This window comes from Strongylocentrotus purpuratus, unplaced genomic scaffold, assembly GCF_000002235.5.
Source record: "Strongylocentrotus purpuratus isolate Spur 01 unplaced genomic scaffold, Spur_5.0 spur5_scaffold_20, whole genome shotgun sequence".
NCBI lineage: Eukaryota > Metazoa > Echinodermata > Echinoidea > Camarodonta > Strongylocentrotidae > Strongylocentrotus > Strongylocentrotus purpuratus.
The window spans coordinates 37,798,109-37,810,032 of NW_022145606.1; the positions used below are offsets into that span (position 1 = coordinate 37,798,109).

Consider the following 11,924-nt stretch of genomic DNA (forward strand, 5'->3'; position numbering starts at 1 on the left):
TTAGTATGTAGTGTTCTAGTGGAAGGACAAAAATCAAATGAAGATATCAACTAAGGAATTTTGAAATGCAAATTTTCCGATTGAACTCTCCTTTGTCGGTATTTCACCTGACATGTGATTACATAAATAGACCCCTGTATATTCACCGATTAGATAAATATGCTACACCGGTACAGGTCTCAGCCTACTTCTGAAAAACCGAAGAAAATTAATCATGTCATTAATGATCCCTGATCTGAGACGTATTATAGTGGAGCAAACTATAATTACCAAGATAATGTCAACATATGAAAATTAATGTAACCCAACACGTTTGAGTTATTACATATCAAAAGTGACATTTTCAATGACTTAACAAAATAATACTTGCTTACCAGTTGAAGCTGCTTCTTGCGGGAGATAGCCACCTGTTGGAGAAAATTGGTACAATCGTGTGATTTTGATTATAAAGCGACAAAACCTACATGTAAGTTTCGAACAATGGCCTGAAAATGTGTTCTTGATCTTTCTATAAAGCAGCAATAGGTGAATCATATGATTCATGGAAAAATACGATATATTGCGATAAATATGAAAGTTAAAGAATGTATTTTCCAATTTTCCTGAGGATTTGTATAGAAAGACACTGCAGTGTATAATGATTGCATTTGTCAGCTTATATAGTATGCCTGGGGCTCCAGATAGGGGTAACACCTTTGACGTGTGGCTACTGCACTCTACCTGGTAGGATAGACAGGTATCACTGGTCCTTATCCATTTCCTAAATCTCTCACGTGCTGGCTCCAAGCGCCACATCCCGGGACCTCGCCTCAGCAGGCGTGCTAAACCACATGAGGGGGTGATGTTAACACGGCATCACTGGGCGAATGACCTTCACGAATTACCGGCCGGGGCGGATAAAGTTCCCTCACGAACTCAACGGCTACGTGTTGAAGATCAAGACAAACCACCTAAATTGGAGGACATCGGCTGTGGTCTGACAGGGGAGGGATGGGCTCCGCCATGCGACACTGCCCAAGACACACTACATGAAGATGACAACCACAACTCAATCTATACCGGCTCGGTCGTCGCCCGGAACAAGGACCGCACCTTCCGTTGCTGGCCATCAGAACGGAGGCGAAAAATATGTTAATGATGGACCAAAATCATTACGTGCCAGGAAACAATATCACCATTGGCACCTGGAATGTGAGGTCACTGAGAGCAGCAGGAAAAGTTGAAGAACTAACGCACGAAATGGAGAGATACCGATGGAATATCCTTGGACTATGTGAAGTACATTGGAATAACTTCGGAGAAACGTCTACTCCAGAGGCCACAAACTCTACTTCAGTGGCAGTGAAGTCAGACGTGAGCATGGAGTTGGATTCCTCATTTGCAAAGACACTGTGAATGCCATCATATGGATCAAGATTCAAGATTCAAGATTTAATTGTCCATAATATAATACAGAAATTTGTTTTCCATTGGTGTAACATGTAATATATAAAACATAAGACAAAAACATGTTGTCGTGTGCTGAAAGCCAGAAGGGCATCAAGACTCTATAAAGAAAAAGTCTATGAGCAGGTACGGTCCTCCGGCTTTCAGCACAAATCCAAATACAATTCTGAATCACATCATGAATAAATTCAGGAATGAATATAAATGTGAATATGAAAGTAGAACAGGAGCAACATCACAGTCGAAATTGATGCTGCCGACCAATATCTAGCCGACTCATTACCATTCGTCTGAAGGCATCACCTTTTAACATCATCATCATCCAAGCTTAAGCCCCACCTACTGACTATGTTGACGATGTCATTGAAGACTTCTATGATCATCTGCAAAAAGTCATAGACCAGATGCCAAAGAAAGACATCATTGTAGTGCAGGGCGACTGAATTGCGAAGATAGGAGAGGACACAAGCAAGAACTGGAAGGGGACATGTGGCCAATATTGCAACCCTGAGACCAACGAAAGAGGCTTGAGGCTCTTAGAATTCGCCAAGTATATTTACCTGAAGGTGGTGAACACATTTGGCCCACAAAAAACCATCTAGACGCTGGACATGGCACAACCCAGGAGGACAATATCACAATCAGATTGACTACATCATGGTCAAATGACGCTTCCAGTCAAGTGCGAACATCGCAAAGACCAGGAGCTTTCCAGGAGCCGACGTCGGATGTTACCATGAGCTTAAGATGATGACTTTCAGACTACGCCTCCAAAGGATGAAAAGCCAGGGCAACAAAAGGATCAGGTTTAGTCTTGAAAAACTCAAGGACCCCAACATCGCAGAAATGTTTCGAGCAACGATAGGAGGAAAGTTTGCTCCACTCCTCGTCCTTGGTAATCAGGACACCAAAATAGACACTCTGATAAACAGATTTAACACTGCCGTGACAGAAACAGCCAACGACATCCTTGGCGACCAACAAACAAGCCCCGGGTCACAGATCACATACTAAAGCTATGCGAAAAACGCAGAGAACTGAAGCAAAAGGAGAATACGGTTGAAGGTGTAAAATTATACAGAGAAGTTAAAAAAAGGCATGAGAAAAGCATAGGTGACATGGATTGAAGAACAATGCCAAGGTATCTAAATGGCATAGAATAACATTAAATATCAAGAAAGAGTCTTTAAAGTGCATTTCAAATAAACAATAACTTTACCTCTGGACATTTTTTCACCGTGTGCGTCCAGGTCAACACCACGAAGCGCTGCAGCAATAACTTGACGACAATCTGTGCCATCCCTCTGTCTTTCCCTCCACTGAAAGAATACCGCATTCAGTGATCTCGTTAAATCAAAGAGATGCCTGTCAAGAATGGTTTGGCTCTGATTGTAGGATACACCAAGTGCAATGCACAACTCTGCGTATTTTGATGAAGGTACATCGTACGCCAGGTTTACCAGTTCTTGTTCTTGAATATTTGCTGACCTGAGTAAATAGGAAATTTGGGAAGATAACCTAAGTTGTTTCTTGTATGTCTGCTGATCTGTTTAAACAAGAAACCTGAAACGATAATTACTCTTGAAAAATAAACACATGGAAGAATGAACATGAAGCAGTATATAAAAGCGTTATATTCACCAGAGAGTGGTGAGTGGCCTAACTAGTGTTTAAGTGAATGGTTTAACTGTGCTATCAATAGTTACTTTCATATTGAATTGGGAAAGATCTCTGAAACCTAGAACGATCTTGTTTACAAGTCAAAGTAGGATCCATTTGGGTCTTCTGGTGCCGATATTTTCTCCCTTTGAGTGATCAATTCTGAACATATTTTTCAAATTTATACGGCAATTTGGCATGGTCGATAGACGGAATAATAGTGCTGTCGGATGTATTCTAAGGGCAATAATAATAATGATAATAATAACATTGTATTTATCTAGAGCAGTTTCCATCTACATGCTCAATTGCGCTTTACCTTGACACATTTTCTGAAGGCATTGAGAGATACCTCTCTTTCCTTTCCTTTCCCATCGATGAACATTTGTTTGACTTTTTTTGTAATTGCATCTAGTAGAATGTAAAGAATCACTTTTCACACGATGAGATGTAAACAAACTAGTTTTCAGCAGTGGATGGACGTTTGTGGTTAACATAAACCTTCTTGGGTTGTGTTTCATCACCAAGATAAAAGGTAATATAAGAAGTCTTGAGTACTGCCCCTCCCCCCCCCCCCCCAAACAAAAAAAAGAGCAAGATGTTTACCTGTCGAATGGACCTGGATTTTGTTCTACATCTCCAGCCTTGACCAGGATCATTTCAGGGAGGCAGGTGCTCTCTTGCATGACAGGATCATCAGTGTTTCCTTTCAGGCTGCTTGGAATCTGACTCGAAATACTGTGTTTTCCGTCTGAGGGTACCTATGGAATTTTGTGGAAAGGCTGAATGAATCTAAAATGATATTTGCACATACATCAATCGTTATAGAACAAACAAATATGAATACATAATTTGAGCTGATACAGTTTTCAGTACTGAAATATAACATGTTGAAGCTGAGAGTTGTAAACATTTCTACATATATTCATAAATTTGTCTGCATATGTCATGGCATTAGGTAATGTGGATGATGTTGCTTAATCTTTAATTGTTTCTACATGTATTTCAAAGCTGTTGAGTGAAACCGGAGTGGAAGAATATAACCTAGTTAAAATACATACACACCTTTTGGGTTCCGGATCCTAAGGTATATTCTGCCTGCACGCTGTTCACTTTCATGGGTTGATTGTCTCTCTCTCCAGTGGGAGTTCTAGAAGGAGTGTTTTTCTCTTTAATAGCATATATACTTGTAGTGTTGCTGTCTTTTGGGGTAGATTCACTTCTAGAGTTGTTGCCTTTGATGGGAGATTCACTTGAATGGTTGTTGCTTTCGTTGGTAGATTCAGTTGGAGAGCCGTTGTCTTTGATAGAAGTTGTAGAGCTGGTTCCTTTGAGAGTAGATTCTGTTGAAGTGTCGTTCTCTTCGTGTGTAGATTCAGTTGGAGTGTTGCTGTCTTTGATGGTACTTTCTTTTGTAGAGTTACTGCCTTTGTTGGAGGATTCAGCTGTAGTGTTGTTCTTTTCGTTGATAGATTGAATTGTAGAATTGTAGTCTTTGATTGTAGATTCACTTGAACGGTCGTTGTTTTTAATGGTAGAGTCAGTTAGAGAGTTGTTCTCTTCGATGGTAGATTCAGTTGGAGTGTTGTTCTGTTTGATGGTAGATTCAGTTGGAGTGTTGTTCTGTTTGATGTTAGATTCAGAGGAAGTGTTGTTCTCTTTGATGGTAGATTGAGTTGGAGTGTTGTTCTCTTTGAGGGTAGATTCAGTTCGAGTGTTGTTCTCTTTGATAGTAGATTCAGATGGAGGGTTGTTCTCTTTGATGGTAGATTCAGTTGAAGTGTTGTTTTCTTTGAAATTAAATTCAGAGGGAGTGTTGTTCTCTTTGATGGTAGATTCAGTTGGAGTGTTGTTATCTTTGATGGTAGATTCAGTTAGAGTGTTGTTCTCTTTGATAGTAGATTCAGTTGGAGTGTTGTTCTCTTCGATGGTAGATTTAGTTGTAGTGTTGTTCAGTTTGATGTTAGATTCAGAGGGAGTGTTGTTCTCTTTGGTGGTAGATTCAGTTGGAGTGTTGTTCTCTTTGATGGTAGATTCAGAGGGAGTGTTGTTCTGTTTGATGTTAGATTCAGAGGGAGTGTTGTTCTCTTTGATGGTAGATTCAGTTGGAGTGTTGTTGTCTTTGAGGGTAGATTCAGTTGGAGTGTTGTTCTCTTTGATAGTAGATTCAGTTGGAGTGTTGTTCTCTTTGATGGTAGATTCAGTTGAAGTGTTGTTTTCTTTAAAATTAGATTCACAGGGAGTGTTGTTCTCTTTGATGGTAGATTCAGAGGATGTGTTGTTCTTTTTGATGGTAGATTCAGTTGGAGTGTTGTTCTCTTTGATGGTAGATTCAGTTGGAGTGTTGTTCTCTTTGATGTTAGATTCAGAGGGAGTGTTGTTCTCTTTGATGGTAGATTCAGTTGAAGTGTTGTTCTCTTTGATGGTAGATTCAGTTGAAGTGTTGTTCTGTTGGATGGTAGATTCAGTTGGAGTGTTGTTCTCTTTGATGGTAGATTTAGCTGGAGTGTTGTTCTCTTTGATGGGAGATTCAGTTGGAGTGTTGTTCTGTTTGATGTTAGATTCAGAGGGAGTGTTGTTCTCTTTGATGGTAGATCCAGAGGAAGTGTTGTTCTCTTTGATGGTAGATTCAGTTGAAGTGTTGTTCTCTTTGATGGTAGATTCAGTTGGAGTGTTGTTCTCTTTGATGGTAGATTTAGCTGGAGTGTTGTTCTCTTTGATGGGAGATTCAGTTGGAGTGTTGTTCTCTTTGATGGTAGATTCAGTTGGAGTGCTGTTCTCATTGATGGTAGATTCAGTTGGAGTGTTGTTCTCTTTGATGGTAGATTCAGTTGGAATGTTGTTTACTTTGATGGTAGATTCAGTTGGAGTGTTGTTCACTTTGATGGTAGATTCAGTTCGAGTGTTGTTTACTTTGATGGTAGATTCAGTTGGAGTGTAGTTCTCTTTGATGGTAGATTCAGTTGGAGTGTTGTTCTCTTTGATGGTAGATTCAGAGGGAGTGTTGTTCTCCTTGATGATAGATTCAGAGGGAGTGTTGTTCTCTTTGATGGTAGATTCAGTTGGAGAGTTGTTCTCTTTGATGGTAGATTCATTTGAGGAGTTGTTTCTTATGGTAGTTTTAGTTGAAGTGCTTTTGTATTTGATGAAAAACTCAGTCGAAGCACTTTTTTCTTTGATGGTAGATCCAGTTGTAATGGTGTTGTCCTTCATGTTAGATTCATTTGGAGAGTTGTTTTCTTTGATTATTGATTCAGTAATGATAGTGTTATCCTTTTTTAAGGTAGATTTAGTTTGAGTAATTTTCTCTTTGCTAGTAGATTCACTTAGCATGTTGTCCTCTTTAATATTCGATTCAGTTGGAGAGTTGTTTGCTTTGCTGGTAGTTTTAGTTGCTCTCTTTTTCTCTTTGGCGGTTTTTTTCTTAGACATTTTTCTCTTTGATGTTAATGTTTTTCTCTTGGGTGTTTTTCTCTTTGGCGGTTTGTCTGTCATGGTAGAGAGAGTGTAGATATGACTTTCTTTTGGGGCAACTCTGCCTCTGATTTTAGATTCAGGTAGCGCGCTCTTCTCTCTGATGGTAAATTTAGTTGTAGTATTTTCTTCTTTGATGGTTTTTCTATTTGATGTTGTTGTCTTTGATGTTTTTTTCTCTGATGGTTCATCTCTGATGATAGAAGGAGTGTTTCTCTCTTTGATGGTATCATTCATTGGAGTTTTGTTGCATTCTTTGGTACATTTAGTGTTTTCTTTGATGGTTGTTTCACTTCCGGTGTTGTTTTCATTACTGTTCGATTCAGTTGGAGAGTTATTTGATTTGACAGTAGTTTTAGTTGAAGTGTTTTTCACTTTGATGGTAGATTCAGCTTTTGCAATCTCATCCTTTATTACCACCAGACTATCCTGCAAGTCATCATTGCCTTTTATTACGTATGAAAAAACAATGTAGGCAAAACTGCTGCACACGATTATTATTATGAGACATGTAATCCTCCAGGTAGATTGAAGACCCCAGTTCAGAAAAGGCTTACAACTCTCTAGCGAATTTGAAAAATCAAAGACGAAGAAGAAGAGCAAGGATAACAACAAAGTGAACAACGGTAGCAACAAAGTGAAGAAAAAAGGGAATGTAGAGACAGTTCCATTGCTCTTATGATTTGTGGTAGATTCCGTTTGAGTTGTGTTCTCTTCAATTGTACATTCACTTCCACTGCAGCTGTCTTCTTTGTGAGAATCAGTCGGCATGTCCTTATTAATGATGCTAGATTCATTTGGGGCGTTTTCCACTTTAGCGCTCGAGTCGTTTTGCTTGGACTCGCATTCACCTTCTGATTTTTCCTTCTTTTCAAGGAGCCTCTTTTCCAATAACTTGAGTAGTCGGATTCTCTCCTTCAATAACTTTTCTTTTCGCTCTCTTATGTCGTATTCCCTGCCCCTATGTATGAATCTCCCTATCCGCACCCGCCATTCTCCAATGGAAACAGGCATCTTGGATTCGTCTAGGAATCAACCTTCTGGGAAACTGGTGTTCGTAACCTAATGACAAGAAAGGAGACAAAATGTACATGTTAAACATATCATTTTTTTGTAAAATGAAGAAGAAAACAATAATTGGAATGAAAAGTAAACATTCAATATATTATTAGGCCTATACTCTTACCTGTTATTGTGTAAACTGCGATCAAGCTTTGTCAAACACATTCATGATAACAGTTGAATTCTCTTCTCTCTGTCTCTTTCTCTCTATATTAATTACACCTTTAAAATGTTTGTAAACTCTGATTTTCAACATTATAAAGTGTGTTCATTCTTTTTTAGAATGATATCATTTTTTGTTTTATTTGTTATGGTGTTGCTTCCATAGAGTGGGCAGTAAAATGGAATAAGATGCAGGGTAAAATATGCAGAATTGCTAAATTAACTGTTAAGCTCTAGAATTATTAAGCAGAACACTCTTCTTTGACATATTAAAGAGAGTGTGGTTTATAAATGTGAATGACATTGGGTCTATCGTTCCCTCCTGGTCATCCAATTTATCTGCAAGAATTAATTGAGGAATACAAACCCTCACGCAATTTACGGTCATCTTCACAATTAAACCTCGTATGTACTTCCGTGTCAACTCTCTCTTATGGTAATCGCTCCTTTCGCAAAGCTTCTGCTGAACTTTGGAACAGATTACCTTTAAATGTAAAAAACTGTCAAACCGTTAACCTATTCAAAACTAGTCTCAAGACACATTTATTCAAAATTGCGTTCGATGATTAATTAACTCTGTTCACTTTGATGTGTACTCCATAGGTATTGTAATTTGTAGGTTTATTTTCATGTTTAGTTTTGTATAAGATGTAATTGTATATCAGTCTATTTTGTGTGTATAGCGATTAGAGACTTCGGTGGTAAGCGCTTTATAAGTAACGTTTTTATTATTATTATTATTATTATCCATATATGCCAAATTCTAAAGAAACTAAAATTGAAATTCATGCACAATGATGACTTGTCAGACAGATTAGCTACTCTTTGGTTATCACCTTCATAAAGCATTGTGTCTAGGTTAATAACTTGAAAAGGGACAGGCAACTACAGAAACCATCGTAACAGACAAATTTTCTGCTGCTTAGGACCCGTAAGACACCCCTAAATGGCCCCTAAAATTGGTACTAGATTAAACGGACGAGTTACCAATTAAAACCAATTCTACTATAAGAAAGCATCTCACAAGGTGGGCATGCATGTAAACAATTTGATGCAATCTTTTGTTAAGATAAACTTGAGTTCCGGTATAAAAAAAAATGAATTCTCACAGAATCAAACGAAACTTACACTGAATGTTCAAGATTACAAATAAATGTCATGTGCCGAACAATTTTGGAAGAAAATGTTACTGGCTGAGTAATGAGCATAGAAAGATAAGAACATCAGGTAGTATTAGCCCCGACACCATTTGTGAAGTCCCATATACATCTTTCTGTGTACAGTGGTTGTTACTTAACCAAGACTGGGCAACATTTATTAAGATGTTGATGACTCCGGAACCTTGCAGTGCACCCCGATACTTACATGCTACATGATCAATTTTTTCTGATCCATTCCACACCTTTTCTTTCACAATGCAATCGCATTTAATACCAAAACTCACCTTTATATATTTTTAATGGCATTTACTCAATTTCCTATTCAACGGTCAACCTTAACAAATGATTCTTGCTGTCTTGCTACATGTATATCAATGGATATAATCAAGTGAACTTATGGATGATATATATATATAGCCTAACGTTTGCTGTCATTTATATCAGGTTGCACGAATGAATTATGAATTATCTCTTCCAATTGATTTCAATTTTCAAGCATAAACCAGTTCTGTTATCAATGACAGCATTTCGTCACCGAGGCCAATGACCTCAGACTCTTGTAGATGCCCACAATTATGTGGAAGTATATATTCTCAAAAATATACAAATTGAGCTTGTATCCTTTATGATTCATAAGCTTACTTTATCTTACCCTAAATCTAATCTAAATAATAGTGCAACCTTAGCCTAACCCCACAACGTTAGTACAATATATCACGGAGCAATTTTTACCTTGCAGAGCAAATGTTAAATCACTGCAAACCGACAATAATGTTCCTGAAATGGAATAGACTCCATGGTAATCTTTCTTTATTACACTATTATCATATTATATTTCAGCATGCACAATTAGCTAGTCTAAATGGCTAATCTAAATTGAATTTATTGCACTATTATCGCCACATGAAGATAGCAGATGTTATTGAAATAATGTATATAACACAATATACACAAGTTGTGTATAGCCTCAAACAGAAGCTATACCGTAAGCATGTTTACAACCTTACATGCTTTCATTTGCTTCACATGTATAAAGAGCAAAACTGCAGTCAGGTACAACCCATACATATCGATATGGAAGGGTCGTCGCCTGAACCAAAGTTCAAGAGATAACAAGGCCAGGCAAAGTAAACAATAAGAATGAAGGGGGCACTTGGTAACCTTTGAATACAGAAAACGTACATAGCTTTTAATAACTAGTGTGTGAAATTTGACATGGGTTACACCTTTAGAAAAAGCAAAAGAAGCCATACAGGAATTTATATGATGACAGATGATGAATACAATGGATTGCTTTAAAAAAAAAATGAAACGGTATGAACTACTTACGTTATGTGTATAGTCAAGCAGTAGGCCTTTCAGTGCGGATCAATGACGTCATTCACTACCTTTAGTTCTGGGCACATCAAGTTATTTCGACAAAAAATTAATTGAGGAATAATGAACTATAAACTGCTGATGAACAAGTCTAACGATATAGTCCTTACGAGCAGTCCGTGTGGTAAAATCGGAAATTAAGTACAGCGGTGTATACAGCTCAACTTTGTATAAACTGCGATAACGGCGAAATTTGAATCTTTTGAATAATGATTCCAGCCGAAATCTCAACTGTCCGGCTCTGATTGCATTGAAATTACTTCGTTTGCCGAATCCGATAAAACTTGCTCGAGTTTAGAGAGTAGGATAGTTCTGAAATGTCGACTCCCCGATCCAAACAGGCCGACATGTAAAGCATACGTACGAGGAAGTAATAACACACAGTGTCATGAACTCCAGTGGACGCGATCGAGTTATGAATATGAAAGCACAATGCCTCGCATGAACACACGCATTGTTTGATAATATCATATTGATTTGTATTTGTGACGGGTTTCATTGTCCCCCCTGGGGTCTTTCAGTTGTATTTTAGTTTTGAAAAAGAATATGATTTCAATCTAAATCCACAGAGAGAGAGGGGGGAGAGAGGGGAGAGAGAGAGGGGGAGATTAAGTGGGTGGGTGAGCAGTGGCGAAGCGTGGGCTTAAGCAATAACCAGAGGGATGTTAGATCAGTGTTTTTCAACTATTTTTGTCAGGGCATCCCTAAGAATCCTTTAAAAATTAATCACCCCAATCCCTAATTCATCACAGAAGATTCATATTGCATTACTCTGTCACTAGTCATTGCTAGAGAGCGGAACCACTAAGGATGTATTGCGGCACCCAGGTTAAAAAAAAAACGATGTGCCAAATGATCGAGATCTGAGGGGGCGGATTGACCATTGCAGGTTGTTAGATCATTATACTCCTTGCCCTTAAAGAAAGCAGAAAAATTAGAAGAGCAGACAGGTGACATTTTGAATGAAATCCGACAGAAATTATGAAAATTATGAATTTTCGAAATCTTTAACCACTAGACATTTGGGCACTTTAAATTGGCTGATTCAATAATGTCGGTAGTGCCGGCCAACTTTCTTATTTGTATCAACACACAAAACTACTAACATTTGTTTTAATGGTTGACTTACATGTAGGAGGGCCTTTTCTTTTCACAGGACCTATAGTAATTTGCTATTGATAAAAGATTTTAGTAGTGCCAAAGGCGAGAAGGTATACTTAAGAGAAAGACAAAATTAAAGATATTTTTGTACACGGCAAACGAAAGAGTTGTGCATGATGACATCAGGATCCATTAAATAAATTGCCAATTTGAGGTTTGCATTGATTTAGTGGTTTCATGTATAGTCATTCATAACGCTTTTATTACTTGTCTGATTTATTTCAAACCTTCTCTTCTCTGATTCTCTTTTCCTGCTTCCATACAAGTGAACTTATGGTTGGACTGCCCTTTGAATTGTCGTAGTAAACGCTGCATGAGCGGAAATATGAATAGCGCCATCTAGCGCTGATCATTGACGTGATTCGAAACCTTGTCGTTTTGCAAAAATAAAAATCCCTTTTTTCGATCTCCATGGTAACTTTC

The 11,924-nt window shown here is 38.0% G+C and overlaps 1 protein-coding gene across 1 annotated transcript; it reads right to left on the bottom strand.

Annotated features, from left to right (window-relative positions):
* On the bottom strand, positions 1–10,709 carry LOC105436739 (GATA zinc finger domain-containing protein 14-like). Its single transcript, XM_030993918.1, has 8 exons — positions 10,293–10,709; positions 6,078–7,641; positions 4,171–5,291; positions 3,712–3,866; positions 2,666–2,934; positions 1,794–1,885; positions 375–407; positions 1–15 (listed from the first exon to the last, which is right to left on the bottom strand). The coding sequence occupies exons 2-8, from the start codon at positions 7,591–7,593 to the stop codon at positions 1–3; spliced, it is 3,201 nt and encodes a 1,066-aa protein (XP_030849778.1). The 5' UTR covers positions 7,594–7,641; positions 10,293–10,709.
* Positions 10,710–11,924: the final 1,215 nt, after the last annotated feature.